Below are 21,639 nucleotides of genomic sequence, written 5' to 3'. Positions count from 1 at the left end.
AAGTCTGAGGTTACAAACAACAGAAAATAAAAGATCTTCTGTGTCCAGCAGGGGAATAGATGAGAGGATGCGAGGGCAATACTGGGTGGGGACAGGCAGGGACAGAGCAGGAACCCCCCACCCCTGCTGGACCCTGGCGCTGCCCTCTGTGAGGCCCCTCCCATTCAAGGTGCTTGGCAGGAATTCCCCAGCTCCCCTGGGGAAAGGGGGGATGGGGAACTGGGAGTGGTCTGAACTGCTGGGGGAAGAGGCATAGATCACTCTTCCCTCCACTCATGGAGGTCTCGGGTCTCGGCCAGGAAAGTCTTCAGTTCCCCAGGGGGTGGAAGGGGAGCTGCTGGGAGGGGTAAGATTGAACTCTGGTAAGTCAGGAGACAGTCGGGGTCAGTGAGAGCTTGGGGGTGTCTGATGTAGGGGTAGGGTGAGGGTGTGGAAGCTGAGAATGCAGGCACCCCACTCTGGGGCACTGCACTTTGGGGGTGACCTCCCATGACTCTGGGGTGGGTGCAGCAGCATCACCTGGGGTGGATGGGGAGCCCCAGGGTGAGGGGGCAGGGCTGCAGTGATTCCAGTTTGGACATGAGCCTCGGGAACATGGGCCATGTTGGTGAAGCCATGGGGCAGATGCTGGTGGTGGATGGCATACACAGTGGCTGGCTGGGGGAAGCTGCTCTGAGGGGACCGGGCAGAAGGTCCCAGAGGCAGAGAGGGCAGCATGCCGGCCAGGGCCCCTGGGTGGTACAGATTCTACTGTTGGGTGTCCACTGCCCAGGTGTGGAGCCACTCCTGCCTGATGCTGGACAGGACTGGGGGCTGCAGTCTGGTTCCAGGTAGGCATGGTAGCCGGCTGCAGCTGGTGGGCATGAAGCTGTGTGGCATAGTGTGGGTAGGCCTGATGAACAGTGACATAAAGGGCTTGAGGGGTGGGCTGCTCCGCAGAAGGGTACTGAAGGGTGGAGGATGACACAATGACCTGGGGATGTCTGCCCGACGTCAGCATGCATGGATTGCTTTGAAGCAAAGGGGCAGACACCGGCTGTGAGGCGTAGTGGGTCATGGGCTGCATCATGGCAGGTGGGCCTGGGAACTGCTGAGTGTTGTAGGAGATGTAGGAAGAATAGGGCGTGGCAGCCACCGAGGTGGGGCTGAGGCTGGCTGGTATTGGTCCCAGAGCTATGGGCACAGGGAGCATTTTGCTCTCCAGTACTTGCCCTGCTGCCCAGACATTGAATTGGATCCAGGATACGAATACATCTGAGATGCCTGCACAGCTGGTCTCATGTGGATCTGAGGTATGTAGGAGATGTACTGGGGGCTGTATAGCCCACTCTGGCCTGCTGTCAGCACTGGGATGGAGGGAGTTGAATGAGTCCGAGGTCCTGGAGAAGTTGGGGTACTGGTGGATTTATTCACAAACAGCAGAGACTTTGTGGGACTGAACTCCTTGGTATTGGGGTTCAACATTGATTACTTGTTCAGCAATAGGGCCCTCATCCTTGTCCTCTCCTTTGATGAGCCCAACTGGGGGGCTGCTGGTTTGGCTTGGGCAAGGTGGGGGGGAGGCTCTGTTCTGGACCCTCAGTGCCTCCTGCTGGTGCCAGGGGTGGTCTGTCTTCCTTATCCCATATGGACTCTGTCTTGGAGGGAACCCCATGGGATCTGAAGTCAACAAACCATCAGCCTCCTTCTCCTTTCCTTTGGCCTCCTCCTTTAAGATCCAGGGAGGAAAAGGATCCAGGCTGTTCTCAGGGGAACTATTGGGCTGAAGCTTAAACTGGGCCCCAAACTTTCTGAGTTCTTCCAGTTGGAATAGTTTCTGTTCATTCTGAAGACCAGGGACTTTCCCAGCTATCTGAGCCAGCTACTGGGGCTCCAGGGTTCTCTCAGTTTCCTTGGTAGAGAGTTCTTTTACATCTGTGGGGGCCAGGGAGATCTTTGGAGAAACTGAGGAAATGGAGCCCATTCCAGGATCTGAGACTGATGAGGTCATAGGGATGGAGGCTGAAGATGTTGGCACTGCCAAGCCAATGGGAGGCTCAAGACAGGAAGCTGAGATTGGGGCAGGGGCAGCAGACTTGGGAGAACTCAGGGGATATATCCGGCCCACTGCAGGAGGAGGAACAGAAGTTTCTCCAGAAGGCCTATTATTGGGTGAAGACAGGGTCTTGGCACCTCTCAGAGGCCTCTGTGCCTTTGGGGACATGCAGGAAGGGCCTCCATTGATACCACGGGCCTCAGAACCTGGGCCAGGGTTGCTATTGTCCAGATGGTGAGGGCCACGAGGTGGCAAAGAGCTAAGGCCAGGCCGACCACACGGAGAGCTGCTGCATCAAACTCCTCCCTGGGGACCTTCCTGGACTCATTGAGGCAGAGGGATGATATACTTTATCTTCCTGGATGCCAACCTGGGGCTCTCCTGCCCTGAATACTGCCATTGGGCCGCCCTGTGCTTCTCCACTCCAGTGGCCCATCATCACTCTCCATGGCGATCCACAGGCGGTACTGAGGGCTTGATTCAATCTCTCATGCCAACTGCGCCAAACGCAGGTCTCGCTGCTGAAACTCTTCCGAGCTGTCCTTTTCTAAGGGCACTGTATAAGAAAAAAGACTGCTATCACAGGTGGTCTTCACACCGTAGTTCTCCTCGTTGAACTTGAACATTTCATTGGGGTCCCATCCATTGGACATGTCGGACTCAAGGTCATAGTTGTCGCTGTTGCTGTCACCCCCCTCCCAGCGCTGAAGCACCTTCTCTTTGTGTTCCCCATTCCCTTCTAGTTAATGGCGATGGCTGAATGGGTGAACTTGTCTTTAGCAGCGTAGCTGAAGTCAGCATTTCAGAAGTGAACAAGCATGACATCACTTGGCTTAAACACCATGGTGTCTACAATATCCTCCCGACAAGGACCACCTGCTGGCTCAGATGCTTTCTGGTGTACAACATCCACTGCTAGTTCAAAATTTGAGCTCAGCCTCTTGAAGATACCCTCATAGATGGTGTCATTTTTCACCTTTACATCACAAGTGGAGCCCACAACAGCTGTAAGGAAATGCAGCATTCTGGAATTGTTGTACACGCCTTCAAACACACGTGACTGTGGGGGTCCCTTTCCTGTGCTTTGTCCCCTGGCGCTGCCAGTGGCAGCGGCCCCCGGCCTCTCCTGGTGCTGCTGCTGCGGAGGCAGCTGCGTCACCAAGATGCTTTTGGCTTCCCAGCGGAGCCCGCTCCTGGCAGCCGAAGGCCCCAGGCAGGGGGAGGAGGCCGCAGGAGGCCCCGGTGGAGCTGCAGAGGAGGCATGGCCTGCTGCATGGGGGGCGGCTGCTGGGGCTTGGAGAGCTCTTATGGCGGCTGAGGCTTCAACATGATAGCAACGTCCGGAAGGGGAATTAAACTGAAGGGAGGGAGAGAGGGGGCCGGAGCTGGGGCCCGCGGGAGAGCGTGGGAAGCCACTGGGATTGGGCAGCCAGGCCCGCCATTGGCAGGCAGGGGGAACCCTGAGGTGTCGGGGGTAGAGAGAGCCCCAGTGCTTAATATATTTTGAAATGTTGATGCAGGATTTTTTTGCTCCTTAGTTCGGCTAAATCCAGGTTCTTGTCTCACAACCAGGAAAAATTAGGCATGCAGACATGTTGAAAGGTGAGGAGGCCAGAATTTATTAAGTGAAAGGAAAGCTTTGAACAAAAAGAGGGGTCGTGCACGCAGGTTTCCACCTCACAAACTGAATGCCAGACCACAACGCGAGTTGAAAAGGTCAGGCTCCTCCCATGTGTTAGGCGTGAATTCCGGGTGGCTCCACCCCATTCTGCCAGTGCGTTTGGGCTTCCGGTCCTTTGTGGGCATGCCCAGGAAAGACCCTGTGCAGGTTCCCTTATCTGCACAAAAACTATCTGGCATAAACACTTGTGGAGCAGAGATTCTCCAGGGACTCTTTCTTATCTGCATAGGCATTTGTCTGCCTCCGGTATCTATCAGTATTGCAGCTTCATGAATAGCTGCTTTTTTTTTCTTTTAGGCATGGCTCTCCTTGTAGAATATGTTCCATTCTTTTCTTCTTCTTCTTCTTCTTTTTCTTTTAATATTTTTATCTTTGTGTTTATTTTTTAATCTTTTCCCTTTTACAAGAGATGATCATTTGACAACCAAATGCTGGATTTGAATGGGAAATTTCCAAGGATTATCCTTGTTAGGACAGATTTCTCCTACATAGAACAGCTATTAGCAGTAGCCAAAAAATAAAAATAATAAATAAATAAAATAAAATAGGCCAGGAGACCAGCCTGAGCAACAACATGGGGAGGGTGAGCCCACTTCTTTAAAAAATAAAATCCGGGCAGGTTGGGTGGCCCAGGCTTCACACCCAGCCCAACTAAGTGAAGCCATGTCGTTGTCTGGGGTAAATACCTGGGGTTGGTTGTCTCACCAAGGAAAAACCCAATAAGCACAAGAAGTGGGTTTAGGAGCAGAGGTTTAATAGGCAGAAGAAAGAGAAAGGAGAAGAGCTCTCTCTCTTGCGAGAGAGGGGCTTCCAAATGGGACTTTCTGCCCATGGCAGAATGCACCGGATTTTACAGACAGGCTTGAAGAGGAGGTGTCTGATTTACATAGGGCCCACAGATTGGTTGGACCAGGTGTGACATTTACATAGTGCTTTGGGAAGCTGGCTAACCCACCCTAATCTTCTTCTTATGCAAATAGACTTTCCACTTCGCAGTGCCATATTATCTGCTCCCTACTGCACAAGTGATTGGAAAGGAAAAGGGGAAATGGAGCCAGCATTTTGAACATTCCTAGTCCCAGGTGGCCTTTTCCTATTGGCGCAGCTGCCGGCATTCACCCCTGCAAGCTTCTAGCTTGCTTGTCTATGTCTGCAGCTCGATTTTATAGGCTGCTCTTTATTAGAAAATAAAATAATTTGGGGATGCTTTTCATTAAAAGGAAAACCTTATCAAGGACTTTCTTACTATCAGTCTAAATAATTTCTTCTTAACTCCTATATCATCAGGAGGCTGGGGAGGCTGGGGCAGGAGGTCTGAGGATGTAGTGAGCTAGGATCATTCCCACTGCACTGCAGTTTGGGTGACAGAGTGAGACCCTGTCTCAAAAAACAAACATTGGTTTGTGTCATCTGAGATGCAAAAAGAAAGAAAGAGAGAGAGAGAGAGTAAGAGAGAGAGAGAGAGAGAGAGAGAGAAAGGAAGACCAACCAATAAAAAAGTTAAAATTCTCCAGTGATGCAGCTATAAGAATGATTTTATGCTTTTTACAGCAACATGGATGGAGCTGGAGGCCATTATACTCAGTGAACCAACTCCAAAGCAGAAAAGCAAATATTGCACGTTCTCACTTATAAGTGGGAGCCAAACAGTGGGTATGCATGGTCATAAAGATGGAAATAATAGACACTCAGGGACTCCGGAAGGGAGGAGGGTGGGAGGGGGACAAGGGATGAAAAATTCCCTGTGGGATGCGATGTTTGCTATGTAGGTATTAGGTACACTAGAAGCCCACTTCCCACAGAATGCAGTATGCTCATTTAACAAACAAGCGGATGTGTCCCCTGAATATTAAAAAAATAAAATAAAATCAGACAAATTGCTGTCTATAGGCAGCAAATGCAAATCAAGGCCCTTTCAAAAAAGGGAAGTAGAATAAGAAAAAAGGCTTATTGATCCTCTTGTGATTGATCGAGACCATACATCTAGATTGATCTGTATTCTAGGACTATAAGAAATCTTCAGTGCACGGAATTAAATACAACAATGCTTTCTACAGCATTTAAAATCAGCAGAGATTAGGAGCACTTCACTCAATGGGGCTTGTACCACTAGAAAAGAAAGGCAGGTTGTGAGATGGATCTGTTTCAAAATTTTCGTTTTCAATTCTTGTATTATTATTATGCATCTGGACTGGAACATGGACTGGAGAGAATCAACCCATCAAAAATATGACCAGGCCGGGCATGATGGCTCATGCCTGTAATCCCAGCAGTTTGGGAGACCAAGATGGGAGGATTGTTTGAGCCCAGGACTTGGAACCTGGGCAACAGAGTGAGATCCTGTCTCAAAAAATAAATAAATGAATAACAACAAACAATAACAATGAAATAACAATAACAATAAACAAGTGGGAGTGAACAAAGGTCAAAGGTAATTAAGATCACAATTAATTGTACTTAAAGGAAGTTTCTTTTTACTTGTCTCTGTCTGTCTCTCTGTCTCTGTCTCTCTCTCTCTGAGACAGGGTCTCTCTGTCACCCATGCTGGAGGGCAATGGCATGATCACAGCTCATTGCAGTCTCGACCTCCCCGGCTCAAGCGATCTCTCTAGTCCCAGCTACTTGGGAGACTGAGATAGGAGGATCACCTGAGCCCAGGCAGGTCGAGGCTGCAGTGAACTATGGTAATGTATCTGCCCCCATTCATTTTCTACATGGTGCTGCTCTTTTTGAAATTCTTCTGTGATTTAATATACATTCACAGGAACATTGCCTTTTAAATTTTCCCATCTTCTGTACCATGCTTCTATGTTGTTTGGAGTGCTCAGAATCTGTTCTGTATGCACTTATAGACAGACCACTAATTTGGCAGAAATGATATTGGTGATGGAACAGGAAAACTGTTGTGTGTTTTCCTGTCCTACTGTGCACATAATTATTTTCGAACCAGTCAGTAATTTTACTGGCTTCTCCAGGCAAATGCAGAGAAAGCTATTAAAAGCTCCTAGAATTTCACAGTTGGAAAGAATGCCAATGCAGACAAATTTCTAAACTCAAGTTTTTGTCATTGCTGTATTATGCGACCAATCCACTTATCTGATTTTTTTTTTCCCCGAAAGCATTGGGCTGATTGGAAAACACACGCTTTATTGATAACACCTTGAAAGTCACTTTTAGAAGGCTTGCTCATACCTAATTCCAAATCTGTCATTATGGTTTGAGGATTTAGTTGGAATCCTTTTTGTTTGTTTGTTTGTTTTTTTGCAAACTCCACCAAATCTTCAAATAAACATTTGTAAAGTGGTTCACTTTTTGCAGTCATTAATACATAAATGAATGGATAGGCTCTGTAATTTTCAGATCCAATAGGGGCATGAATAGCACCTAGCTGATTAAAAAACAGTGAGGACAGTTTTGAATATGCCATTTGATAACTTACAGGTCACATTTGGCAGGCTTCCAAATTACCTGCCTGGGGAAAGTCTTGTGATTCATGTGAGTCCCTTAAATCTTATCATGAGTTCCTCAAACTGCTGATATACTGATTAATACATAACTTACTGACATTGACAAGGACACTGATTTGTTTCTGAATCATGAAGTTGTATTGATTGTCTTGCACCTAGAACATTTAAACCTGTATTGTAGCCAATGATGATAACCTCTATATTGTACCCTCCAAAGAAAAAGGACAAGTCCAATATGAGAAGTCCTTCTCCCTTCTCCTAAACTTCCTTATAAAAGCATTCCAGCTTGTAACAGACTTTGGAACATGCCTAACTTTATTGGTGTCTTCCCATGTCCATACTCACATTCAGTTTCCAATAAATTTTTATCAAATTATTACTGCCTCAATAGCCTTAATTTCGGTCAACACATCCATGAGCCAAAGTGAAGCATCTGCTAGCTTTTCTGTTATATTTTCAATAGAAAAAGTCTGTCTTCTTCAATAGTCAACTCCCTTACCAAGAATAGGTCACCACTTAATTTTTTGTAATGCTGGAGGAATCTCAAAACCAGCAAACATCTTTGGTTCAGAAGATCTCTGAACTTGAATATTTTTTGTTCTCTGATGAAGGGCATATTTTAAAAAGGCAAGCATGGTGTTATGTGTGAAGGGGCAGGAGTAGTACACAACTGCATAATCTGGCAGGAGAGATTTCTTTTTCTTTTTCTTTTTTTTTTTTTTTTGAGATGGAGTCTTGCTCTATTGTCCAGGCTGGAGTGTAGTAGCCCAATGTCAGCTCACTGCAACCTCTGCCTCCCAGGTTCAAGTGATTCTCCTGCCTCAGGCTTCCAAGAAGCTGGGATTACAGGCATGCAGCCCCACACCTGGCTACTTTTTGTATTTTTAGTAGAGATAGAGTTTTACCATGTTGGCCAGGCTGGCCTCAAACCCCTAACCTCAAGTGATCTGTCGGCCTCGGCCTCCCAAAGTGCTGGGATTACAGGAGTGAGCCACCGCACCCGGCCTTTTATATTTTTTGCTTGCATTTTCATTTCTTTGATGACCTTTGAAAAACTAGAAATATTGAAGGCAGATCTTCCCCACCCAATCCACTAAGACTCAGACACTCATCTCTGGAAATACCCAGGCACACTGAAAACAATGTTTTACCAGATCTCCAGGCATTCCTTAATCCAGTTAAATTGACACTTATGGTTAAGTCCACAAGTCTACCCCTTGTCAGCTTGGCATCCATATGCATCTCCTTAAACCATACTTTATTTCCAAATAACGACAATAACAAGGTAATAGTTCTGTCTAATATGCTGCACTATCCTGTGTACAACTGTAAATGCACTAATTGTGATGGGGGGGTTCAATGTTAGGGATTTTTAACTTTAGGGATTTTGATCTTTAGAGGTAATAACGTTTGGGATTATGGCATTCGGGATTGTATCTTTGGGAATTATGGTTGGCACTGCTCTTACTGTCTCTCCTGAATCACTTATATTGGGGGAATCCAACTGCCATGTCATTATAACATTCAAGCAGCCCTCTGGAGTGGTCCATATTCTGAGGAACTGATGCCTTTTTCCAAAAGCCAGTACAGTGCAAGGCCTTCTGCCAATTTATACTGCAGACCCAGTTAAACTCGCAGATGACTACAGCCCTATCTGAAACCTTCACTGTACCTTCAAGCCAAAGAAATCTGAAACCGGAACCACCCAGTTAAGCTGCTTCTGGATTTCTGGACGCAGAAATCATATAAGATAATGCTTACCGTTGTTTCAAGCTGATACATTTAGGGATAATTCGTTCCACAGCAACAGATAACTAATACAATATCCCACTGTAATCCAGGGTCCTTCAGTGGAGTCTCCAGCTAGCACTGAGAGGAGAGTCACAGTGCAGTTTCAAGGGTTCTTGAACAAGGCCATACCATCTGCAGCAGAGAACTATTGTTTAAATAGCACGTCCAGGCATGCTGCTGCATAGATTCTACTACTAATTGAGAGTCCGACCCTTGACCAAGTAGCTGTTTGACCAAAGCTACTCATCATGAACTGAGTACTATCAGGTCCACCAAGCAGCAACATTGGGCGGCAACAAGCCATTTCATGATGGAAATAGTATATTTGGCATCAGGTTTAAAGTGGCCCATAGTTGCATAAGAAGTATTAATTTTTAATCAGATTGAAGTAAGTTAAGGATAGGCTAATGTAATCTCTTGGTTAACCACTAAAAGAATCATTTTCAAATGTGTAGACTTTGACATTATATTCGTAATCCCACAATGACTGAAAATAAAGCATTTACTCCAATTTTAAAATGTCTAAAACATTTTACTTAATCTGGTAAGAGGTAGAAATTATTTTTCTTTTTACAAAACTGTGTCACCTGCATGAAAAAAAAAGATGTGCTTTAGAACGCACTCCTTAATACTGGATATGTTATTCAACAATAAAGAGCTAATGAGTGGCCCTTCATTATTGTGAATGGGAAACATTGTATGAAATACCATTTCAGGAGAAACACAAAATAGAAGACATGATCTTTAAGTTACCTAAACCTCTGCCAAAATGGAATACATCATTATTGAGAGAGTATTTTAAATTAAGTTCTTTGCTTTAAACAAGAGACCGGATGGGTGGCTCACGCCTGTAATCTCAGCACTTTGGGAGACCAAGGCAGGTGGATTGCTTGAGCCCCAGAGTTTGAGACCAGCCTGGGTAACATGGCGAAACCCTGTCTCTGTCAAAAAAAAAAAAAAAAAAAAAAAAAAATTAAATCCGGGAATGGTGGCATGCACCTGTTGTTCCAACTACTTGGGAGACTGAGGTGGAAGGATTGCTTGAGCCTGAGAAGCAGAAGTTGCAGTGAGCTGAGATTGTGCCATTGCACTCCAGCCTGGGTGACAAAGCTAAACCTTTTCTCACAAAAAAAAAAAAAAAAAAAAAAAAAAGAGAAAGAGAGAAAAGAAAAAAACAAAAAAACAGTAACAACAACACAACAAGATGACCATTCAAACTGTCTCAAGTGGAAGCATATTTATTTTAGGATCCAGTGGAATTTCTCATGACTGGCAAACAAACAATAATGATATATAGATCTACAGAGGGTTTGGCTAAAAGCTGGGGCTTTGGAATCCAACAAATCTAGCTTAGCTGTTCCACTTACTAGATGTTTCTTGGAAAAGTTAGTTGACCTGTCAAGGTTTTGATATCCTTTTATTTAAAACAATAATAGTAGTTACCTCATAGAGTCTCAGAGATTAAGTTAGCTAATGTATGTTAAGTGCTAGGTAGAGTGTCTTTCTTAAAGTAAGTGCTCCGTATGTTAGTTATTACTATTATTCTTATCCCAAGGGCAGTTGTGCTCCTTATGGACTATACTTGGTGTTATGGACTGAATGTTTGTGTCCTCCCAAAATTCCTATGTTGAAATCTAATCCCCATTGTGATGGTATTTGGAGATGGAGCCTTTGGGAGGTAAGTAGGTCATGAAGGTGGAGCCCTCATGAATGGGATTAGTCCCCTAATAGAAGAGGCCAGAGAACCAGCTCACCCTACTTTTTCCACTTAAGTAATACAGTACTCTGTAGACCAGGAAGAGGATGCTCACCAAGAACTCAGTCCTGCTGGAAACCTGATCTCAGACTTCCAGCCTCCAAAACTGTGAGTAATAAGTATCTGTAGTTTTAACCACCCAGTCTATGGTAATCTGTGACAGCAGCTTGAATTGCCTAAGACAAATGATCTATTAGTAGGCTTCTCCAGAGAAACAGAACCCATAGAATACACGCATATATAGAACTAGACATTCATTTTAAGGAATTGGCTTATGCCATTGGGGGGAGTGGCAAGTTCAAAGTTTGGAAGGAAGCCAGAGCTTCAGGTGTGAGTTGATGCTGCAATCTTGAGTTGGAAATACACAGGACAGGCTGGCAGACTGGCAGGCCTTTGTTGGGACTTTTTTTGATCTGTAGCTGTTGGGGTTTCCATGTTTCCAGCTTCTTCAGCTCCAAGTCTGGGCTACATCAGGCAAGAAGAAAACCCAGAGAACTCAGCAGGTGTTGCTACGCGGAACCCTGGGTCCAGGATCCCAAGCCAGTCTACCTCCTCTCCAACTTTCAGTCTTCTTCTTCTTCTTCTTCTTCTTCTTCGGGGTTTTTAGCTTTCCTTAGTGGGAAGAATAGTGAAAAGTATGTCTACTCCACCTTCCCAGGGGCAGAAGTATTCAGATTATGTTTTAAATGTAGCTGAATTTGTTTCCTTTTGTGGTTTCTGGGTTTAGTATATTTATGAAGGCCTCCTTCATGCTAAAGTCATAAATAATTCTCTCATGGTTTCTCCTGGGATTTTTTTTTTTTTCCACATTAAAATCTTAACCATTTGGAATCATCAGATAAAGTGGTTTTGTGTGAGTACTTGAATTAGCTAGCTACATTGCTCTGAAATGGTCCATTACACAGCTACCTGCTTTATTCTATGCAAAGTATGATCACCATTTGCCTTTGGCTATTTATAAAACTAAGACTTTAAAGGATATATACAACCAGCATTACCAACAAGGCTAGAGCTACCTTTGGGGGTAAACTCTGCTCATCTACTGAAATAATCATGAGAAGAAAATTTCTTTTTACTAAATTAAGATATTGTCTTTGTTCATAGAAATGATGCATTGATATTATCAAAGTTTACATAAACATGCCCTATTCCAATTTTAAATAAATACAAGTTTTTTTTTCTTCAAAATAAACATTAGTAAATAGATGCAAAAACATTTTGTGTTGGTTTTCTTTCCAACAAAAATAACTTCAATCTGTCCACCAAAAGAGTCAAACTCTGTAAAATATTCAAAGAGATTTATTCTAAGCCAAATATGAGTGAACATGGCCTGTGACACAGCCCTCAGGAGGTCCTGAGACCACATGCCCAAGGTGGTTGGGGCACAGCTTGGTTTTATATATTTTAGAGAGGCATGAGACATCAATCAAATACATTTAAGAAATACATTGGCTTGGTTCAGAAAGGTGGGACAACTCAAAGCAGGGGACTTCTAGGTTATAGGTAAACTTAAACATTTTCTGGTTGACAATTGGTTGAGTTTGTCTAAAGACCTGGAATCCACAGAAGGGAACGTTCAGGTTAAAGATAAAGGATTGTGGAGACCAAGTTTTATTGTGCTGTGAAGAGGAATCTCTCAGATAGCAGACTTCAGAGAGAGAGAGTAGGTTGTAAAATGTTTCTTATCAGACCTAAAGGGGTGCCTGGTTCTTAGCTGATTATCTCCTGGATCTGCAAAAAAAAAAAAAAAAAAAAAAAAAAGAAGGAAAACAAAGGGGGAAGGGGATTCTTTATAGAATGTGGATCCTTTCCACAAAACACTTTGCAGGGCAATTTCAAGGCATGGCAAGGAAATATATTTTGCAGTGAAATATTTTTTCCTTGTCTCATAATGTTATGCCACAGTCAGATTGAAAAGCAAGTCACAATATACAGGGTCAAATAACACCCATCTGATGAGAATCCATGGTTTGTAGGGCATGACCCCCTAGACCCCCTGGGTAGGAATATGGACAAGATAAATAATCAGAGGTTAGTTCTTAAATCTAATTTGAAATTTGAACTGCCATTGTTAATTTTCTAAGAGAATATAATCATAAAATTCAAGTTCTATGCCTTCAATTTTCTTTTACCTATATTTGCATGTATTTAACTTTTGAAATTTGCTTTTGTTTTCTAGTTGCCACAAGATGTTATTAATAAGGATTCTTTGGTTCTAAGTGACAGAAATCCAAATGGGAATGTATTTGCTTATGTAAGCGGACCTTGTAAACCCAAGTGTGGACTCTGTCAGAGCCCACTAGATTCGACAACTCAAATAGCGTTTCCTGTCTCTATCCCTGTCTCACTGGTGTCCATTTAATAACTGCATTTTCAGGTGCCTTCACATGTCAGGGGTCATGGCCTCAGTTCTGGAGCCAAATCCTTGTACTTTACAACTCTCTAAAGGAGAGAACAAATAAAAAAATAATAAAAGCCTCCCTTCTTCAACTTCAGGAATGAAAAAAATCTCTAGGAATTGCTCTGATTGTCCTCATTGTGACCAAGGAGGCCAATCACTACTGGCAACAACCATAAAACCATCTAATCGGAACAGTCAGTTTCCACTCAAGAAGGGCACTAATTTTCTTCAGAAGTGGGGGAGACAGGATCCTGAGAAGATGAAAACACTGTAAGAATATCCACTATAAGAATTTCTGGCTGGGTGCGGTGGCTCATGCCTGTAATCCCAGCACTTTGGGCGGCCGAGGTGGGCGGATCGCCTGAGGTCAGGAGTTTGAGACCAGCCTGGCCAACATGGGGAATCCCCTTCTCTACTAAAAAAATACATAAATTATCCCATCATGATGGCAGGCATCTATAGTCCCAGCTACTCAGGAGGCTGAAGCAGGAGCATCTCTTGAACCCAGGAGACAGAGGTTGCAGTGAGTTGAGATTGCACCACTGCACTCCAGCCTGGGGGACAGAGTGAGACTTTGTCTAAAAAAAAAAAAAGAGAGAGAGAGAAAGAGACAGAGAATTTCTATGATGTTTTATACGCAATAACATTAAAACTCAAGTAAACTCATATATATGAAAGATGACCAAAAACAGTGATTTTTTTTTTCAGGACCTTGTGAATATCCATTACACCCTGTAAAATAACAGCTTGTCTTCAACCCTGTATGATCTTCTGGCTGCAGGGATACTACAGTGAGGTTAACATGTTAAGAATGTATAATGTATTAGTTAAAACTGCAGACCTCGCCAAGTACCAGCTCTACAATTTCGGATAAATTAGGCAACCTCTTTAAAGTTCCTCATCTGTGCTACTGGATAAAGTCTAATTCACAGGGTCATTGTGAACATTAAACAAAATTATTTCAGGGATAGAGTAACTTTCACTGTTAGCTATTATTATCCACTGAATTAAAAAGCAGAATCCGATTTCTTAAACCAACTGGTCAATTCAATACTGTATTACATCAGCTCTAGGTACAAGAAGTATTGGAATAGTAAGAGTATTCAAAATCCTTTAGGTCCTATTTTTGTTTGAGAAGAGTTTTTTGATAGCATATTGAAAACAATTCAACATGGGAAAAAAATAATCAAGATGACCGTGTGTTCTGTTGGTATAATGGAAAATGCTGTTTTAGATAATTTATGATAATCAGAACCAACCCCATTTTCTGACCACCCCTTTCCTAACATACATCTAAGGAAATTTTTGATATTGAAATGGCTTATGCTTGAATTTCTCTTTGTCCAACGTTAAAGTTCCTATTTATGCCAGCTCTATCTGTTAGTTCTGATTCATTTAGTAATTCATGGCAATAAAGGAGAAAAGTACCTCTCTGTTGCCTCGGCTCTTTATTTGCCTAATTTGGTTACCAGGGCAGTCCAAGAGATAAAGCTGAAGAAGCTCATTATTTTCTTAAACAGCTTTTTTTTTTTCTCCCTAGTCTCTTTAAGTAAGTCTGCTTAAAAGGACTCCATGTGGTCCAGGAGTTTCAGGATCCTTCCCCAGTGACTACAGGAAGATAAGGCCTGAGTGAAACTCAGCAAACCAGAAGCAGAGACTCCTTGCTACCTTTAGATCATTAGCATATCGTTATAATGCTAAGCTTCTCACCCAGAGGAGAATCGCTGCCTTGCTGAACGTGGGGTGTATGGAGACACATTTATGATCTATGCTTGTGCATCTGGAGTTCCTCTATGCTTACCTATCTTCCACCCAACATCTAACTCCTTGAAGTTCCCCAGCTTCCCACAGCTTGGGAGGTAGGTGTCTTTAGAGCAAGAGCTCTCTCCTTTTCCATTCCTGGCCAGGAATAAAACCTGCCTGCCTTTTTTCCCCCAATTGTATGTTCTTTTTTTGCAGCTAATGCAGAGCAGGGAAATAACTCAGTTTACTGGGTGACAATTTCTTCTGCTTTTCCACAACCCTCATGGTATGCAAAGACAGGGGCCACGCCCTCTTGCCAGAGTCCTCCACAGTGTGTGACAGCGTGGGGTGAAGAAAAGGAGAATTGATGGTAACACAAACATTACAAAAAATCACGAAAATCCCGGAAACTCAGGTAAAAAGCATGTCAGTGGGAGAGGAATGACTGGGAGGGCTCCTTTACTACCTAAAGATAAATGTTCATCAGTGTGTGTATAGATGAAGTGCTTGGATGAATGATTTTATTTTTTTCCAAGGGAGGCTTGTCATGATTAACAAATTCAGTCTAAATTCACCTGCTGAATTCCTAACCAGTTAACCCTCAACATTGAATTTACTCAAAGTCATCCTAGAACCAGCATGGTACAGGGTCTGTGTGGTATAGGGTATATGTTAGGGCTAGGAAAAAAATAGAGTGTAAGGAAGATAAAAATCCACAAGATAGGCTGGGTGCAGTGGCTCACGCCTGTATTCCCAGCATTTTGGGAAGCCAAGGCAGGTGGATCACCTGAGGTCAGGAGTTTGAGACTAGCCTGGCCAACATGGTGAAACCCCGTTTCCACTAAAAATACAAAAATGGCCGGGCGTGGTGGCTCATGCCTGTAATCCCAGCACTTTGGGAGGCCGAGGCGGGCGGATCACGAGGTCAGGAGATCGAGACCATCCTGGCTTACATGGTGAAACCCCGTCTCTACTAAAAATACAAAAAATTAGCTGGTGTGAACCTGGGAGGTGGAGCTTGCAGTGAGCCGAGATTGCGCCACTGCACTCCAGCCTAGGCAACAGAGTGAGACTCCGTCTCAAAAAAAAAAAAAAAAAGTACAAAAGTTAGCTGGGTGTGGTGGTAGGCACCTGTAATCCCAGCTACTCAGGAGGCTGAGGCAGAAGAGTCACTTGAACCTGAGAGGCGGAGGTCTCAGTGAGCTGAGATAGTGCCATTTCACTCCTGTGTGGGCGACAAGAGCCAAACTCTGTCTCAAAACAAAAACAAACAAACAAACAAAATCCACAAGATAGAATTTGATCAGCAAAGTGAGGTGAGAATTCTAGTCATTTTGTTCTGCTATTGTACATATTAAAATAATTGTTACTTTGCTGTTCTCCAATATTTGTCAAGTTCCCTATTATTTTTTAAGTTCTCTAATATTTCTGCAATATTTGCCACTCCCCAACAATAAATTATAAAACAAGATGAGTTGTTTATATTTGTAGGCACAATTTATTTTAAAATCCACACAAGAAACTTAGAAATGCAGCACTATCTTCAGACATCACATTCTAGCTCTGTTTAAATACTACATATGCTAAAAACTGACACCAGGACATTCTCTAATAGAGTTACAAATCAGTTTCTGGAAAGGAAGTGCTCCATGAAAAGCTTATAGCAAGATAACTCAGGCTTTCAGGTGGAGTATGGCACGTGAATTAGCCTTACAATAATTGTGTACATAGTATGTTTAGCCATTATTGAATCAAAAGTTTCAGGAAGTACCTTTTTTGCACATGCTGAGAGAACCGTCAATACGCCTTTGTTCCTGCTGAGGGATCTGCCATTCTGGAGGTACAAATACTGCAGATAGAATATCACCGCAGGACTATGTCAAGTTCAGAGTGTTCAGGATCATTTCTGTATAAAACTACAACTAGCTGAACTGTGGCAAAGGTCCTTGGACATGAAGCTTTTCTTCATTTCATTGCATCTTAATAAGTAGAACGCCACTATAGTAAATGCTGTTTATATGTATTTTATTCACATATAAGTTACGATTTTTCTAACTACCCATCTCTGTAGCTATCAATTTTTTCTCTCCTGAAAATCTCTCTTCCACATCTGTTCTGCTTGTCCCTTTGTTCCCTAAAGCCTATACTTTTTCTTTAAGGGGATCTATTTTCCTTTGAAACAACTGCTGGAAAGCCAGCCTCAGAAAGGGAATAGGAATGTTTTTCCTGTATTTTGAAACAAAACATTTTCCATAGGATTATCTGTTCAATTATAGAACAGAAATCAATAGGAAATTAGGGCATGGTCAACAGGGGTTTCCTTGAAAACCTCTATTCTATGAAATGTGGAATCCTGCCATGGTGCCATGCAGGTATAACGAGGCGAGGACAATGCATTCCCATGAGTTTTCCAGCTTCTTGCAGGGTGAGGACCATCCCCACTGGCACTTGCTCTGGCTTTTACTCCTCCGACACCTGTGGCCCTGCAGGAGCATCCTGTAAGCCTTCCAACTCAGCTTCACTTTCAAGAGATTCTTTCTTTCCTTCCCTGGAATCTTCAGGATTGGAATCTTTTTGGGAGATACCCACTTCAGCCTCTGGTTGCTCTTCATTAACACAGTTAGAATTGACATCAAGTTTGCCGTCTGATTAAAAAAAGAAGAAGTTGTTATTTTGTTCCTACCATGTGTCAGACACTCTTCTCAATGCTTTACATGTATTATTTAATCTTCATATCAACTACATGAGGTATATTATTATCTCTACTCTCATCGCTAACATTATTTTACAAATGAGAAAACTGAGAAGAGCGAGGTTTGGTAACTTGCTACAAGTTTCCTAGCTAGTGAAACAGCAGAACCAGCACTTGAACTCAGGCCTCTGGTTCCAAAGCCATCTCTAAATCAGGATTGTTGCTTGGGACTTGACAAAGCCTGTATTTGAATACAGCTTTTCTGTGAATTCGTTTGATGTCCTTGGAGAGGTAACTGCCTGCATGCAGTTGTTTCCCTTGTCTGTAATATGTAGGTAATAAAGGCTAGCCTCCATTGGTGAAGAATAAAGGTGTCTGTAATATTTAGAGCAGTGTTTGGCGCATGAATGATGCTTAACAAATGGGAGTGCCCATTCTACTGACAATCTTCTCCCTCAGTGGTGTGTTAGTAATGAACATTTGTTACTTTCTGTCCTTAGCACATAGAATAAAAAAGTCTGGTCAAGAAAACAAGAGAAGGCATGGCAGTCAGAAAGCCTGACTATTAAGGATAAATGGTTTAATTGTGTACAAATCATTTAATTCCACTGAGAGTATTTCTCAACCCAGTAGTAAAGGGGATATGGTTCCTTGAGAGGTGGAGGCAGAAATGCCTGGTATCAGAGTAACCGAGGCATCTTTTTCAAACTACATGCACTCCCCCAGAACATACGACATATTCTCTGGAATGAGGCATGAGGGTGGGGGCGGTTCTCCTCTCCAGTCTGATCATCACTGCTGAAGCAACTCACTATTTCTGATGAAAATGGGTCACAAAACCTCAAGAGGGATGGAGAAAAAAATAATACAAAATTCACTGCTCTGACACTTGTAGAAATTTGATCGGTATATTAGAGCTGCAATTTAATGATTTATAAATGTACTCTGTAATTTCACCTATAGTTCTGAAATTTAATTAAGGAATTTAAAGGTTTCCACCCTTAAAATCTTCTGGTAGCCATTAGTGGAAATTTAATTAATTCTGTTATTCAAAGACTTTAAAATCCTTCATGAGCAGCATATAAGTTGATACCCATTAAGAATCCCATTGTTCCAGGGCAGTCACCTAAGCTAGAATGTGGAATATGAAATAAACTACATCCCTCAGAATTTAACGTCTCTGTTTTCCAGTGATGTCTAGGCTGACTATATCCCAAGAACTTAAAAAAGGGACACATTTAAATTTAAATGTGATTCTTTCATTGGTCACTCCTGAGCTCCTATGGCTTCCAGAGAAGACTCAGTTCCAGTGTGTTAAGATCACCTATTATCTCTCTCTCCACTAAGAAGCAGGGTGAACTCGGTTTTTATATACGTACGGTTTTCCTCTTGTCTCTTTTCTTTGGCAGCCTCCAATTGTTGCTTTTCGTAAATGTCCTTCAGATTCTTACAGATTTTCTTATGAGTAAACCAGTGTGTCTTCTGGCAGGCTTGATCACAATATATCACCTGAAAGCAATTGTTGGTTTATTTTCATTTCCAGAGCTCGGGTTGTAAGATTTCCCAACTATGACTAAGTTATAAAAATGTCATTTTCCATACTTTATTTTAAAACCATAATATGTGGTTGATATAGTTTGGATGTTGTCCCCTCTAAGTCTCATAGTGAATTGTGATCCCAAATGTTGGAGGTGGGGCCTAGTGGGAGGTGATAGGATCATGGGGGCGGTTTTCTCATAAACGGTTTAGCACCCTTCCCTTGGTGCTGTCCTCACAATAGTGAGTGAGTTCTCACAACATCTGGTTGTTCAAAAGCATGTGGCAACTCCCCCACCTCCTCTTGCTCTAGCTCCTGCCATGTGACATGCCTGCTCCCCCTCCACCTTCCACCAGAATTGAAGGCTTCCTGAGACCTCACCAGAGGCTGAGCAGATGCCCGTGCCATGCTTCCTGTACACCTTCAGAACCGTGAGCCCATTAAACCTCTTTTCTTTATAAATGTAATTTCTTTAGAAATATAAAAAAACCCAGTCTCAAGTATTTCTTTATAGCAATGTAAGAACAGCCTAACACAGTATCTGTGTATTCATTTAGATTTATAGTGTGTAGCTTTACTTTAAAACAATAATGAATATATAACAAACAGTCTACCAAAGACTTTAGCAAATAGCTTATTATGAACCCGCCATGTGCCAGAATTGGTACAGCACAATGACAAGGAAGATAGAGTTGTTGTCCCAAAGGTAGCTAGGGTCAAGAAAAAGAAAGATACGGAAGAAGGGAGAGAGGCAGGCACCTAAATACATAATTTTAAAACATAGTACAGGAGGTAAGTGATGGAGGCATAGAGGAAGCAGCAACTCACTCTAGCTGTGGTGAGTCAAGGTAGACAGAAAAATGGGAAAGAAGAATTCTGACTGGAGAAAATATCTAGTACAAAAATGCAGGAACAGGGACAGCAAGAAGTTTTTGTAAATGGCCTTATATTTTTGCAAGTGGGGGTGGAAAGGAGATGGGAATGAACGTTATTAAACACTTATTATATGCCAAGCACTGTGCTAGGCCCTTATACATATATTGTATTATTGACCCCAATGCTTCATTCATCCTTGCATTCATACACTTTCTCATATGATTTCAAAGTTCTCTGCACTGAAAGGGAGGAGACTTGACTTCATACTGGCCCATGTGATTTGTTATGGCCAATAGCATGACACAACATGGCAATTTCAAGGCTAGTCCTTGAGAGGCTTTCTGTGTTTCTACCTGCCCATGTGTACCTTTGCTATTGCCAAGACAACATGCTCAGCCTAGCCTGCTAGTACAAGCAGCATGAGAGTCACATGGAGCACAACTGCCCCAGCTGAGAACAGCCAACCGTAACTGTGAGAGAAAGACTAAATGATTATTGTTTTAAGCACTGAGTTTCAGTGTGTTTTTATAAGCAGTAATAGTTAACCAATATGAATAGTTTGATTTAATTCTGGAATTTCATTTAATTCAGGAAACTCAGGTTCAGAGAAGTAAGTCATTAAACAAGATGAAGCTGAAGAAGTAGGTTACAGTAGATTATAATGGGTTTCATACAACATGCTGAAGAATTTCAACTTTAAAGTCAACAGGCAGTTGATGCTACCTATGGGATTAAGTGAATGTACAGACACATGCATGTGCTCAGTATCTGGATATGAGAACACAATCAGATATGCCTTTTACAAAGTTAATTCTGGCAGAAGGGGGCAGTACAGTCCATAGGGATTAAAGACTGGCAACAGTCAGAAATTGTAGTTTTACAAGGATATGTTGATGAAGACACTGTCATTAAAGTCAACATCAGAAGAGTAAAGAATGTATATTTATGAACTGTCCTATTCTAGGTTTCATATCTGCACCAGCCTTGGTCTCCTTGCAGATAATCTTTCTCTTATTTTCTCATATTCATTCATTCATATCCTTTCTTTCCATGAGGTGGCCAACAAAGGGGCAAAAAAGACTGGCAGTGTAGCAGAAGACACAGTAAATAACTATACTGATCCTATTAATTCTCTTCCAAAACTACTTTTTAAGTATTAAATAAAATATTTTCATTGCTACAATTTATTAGAAAACTAATGTCTATTCTTATGGAATATTAAAACTCAATCATCAGCTTGGCTGCATCTACACCAGAGGTCAATGAACTAAAAAGAACTCCATTCTTACCATTTTGCAAACTGAACATCTTTTACTTGCTCCCTTTTCTCCACAGGTAGTGCAAAACTCCACATCCACAAAACCCACCTGGCCAGTGATGGCTTGGGTAAGGACGGAGAATGCAGTGGGATCAGAACCCTAGAGTGGGCATGAAGAGGAGAAAAAACAAACTCTGAAATCACCATGGAAACACTACAGAGGTATCAGCCCATGGATACTGCTGTCCTACAATATTGACACAAAAAGGAAGAAATCATTAAGGCTATAGATTACACAGGCTTTAAGACAAAATGACAAAAATCTTTTAGAATATACCATTTTCTGTACAAAACATATGAAAAGTCAGTCACAGGTCCAGATAATTAAAGAGAAAAATACAC

The 21,639-nt window shown here is 42.6% G+C and overlaps 1 protein-coding gene and 1 pseudogene across 6 annotated transcripts in view; both read right to left on the bottom strand.

Moving 5' to 3' along the window:
* Window positions 1-307: 307 nt before the first annotated feature.
* Window positions 308-3,364, bottom strand: LOC714683 (ataxin-2-like protein; annotated as a pseudogene).
* A 12,985-nt stretch (window positions 3,365-16,349) lies between these two features.
* The window catches only part of ANKMY2 (ankyrin repeat and MYND domain containing 2), a 47,278-nt gene continuing 41,988 nt past the window's right edge, over window positions 16,350-21,639 (bottom strand). For 5 of the 6 annotated variants that reach the window (XM_077995089.1, XM_028844979.2, XM_015133908.3 and 2 more), the window contains 3 exons: window positions 21,269-21,397; window positions 18,946-19,075; window positions 16,353-17,519 (listed from right to left, as the gene is read on the bottom strand). In XM_077995089.1, coding sequence (XP_077851215.1) covers window positions 17,335-17,519; window positions 18,946-19,075; window positions 21,269-21,397 — 444 coding nt within the window. In that variant the 3' untranslated portion in view covers window positions 16,353-17,334. 6 annotated transcript variants of the gene reach the window in all.

This window comes from Macaca mulatta, chromosome 3, assembly GCF_049350105.2.
Source record: "Macaca mulatta isolate MMU2019108-1 chromosome 3, T2T-MMU8v2.0, whole genome shotgun sequence".
In the NCBI taxonomy this organism is placed as follows: Eukaryota; Metazoa; Chordata; class Mammalia; order Primates; family Cercopithecidae; genus Macaca; species Macaca mulatta.
This window is presented reverse-complemented; position numbering and strand designations above follow the sequence as displayed.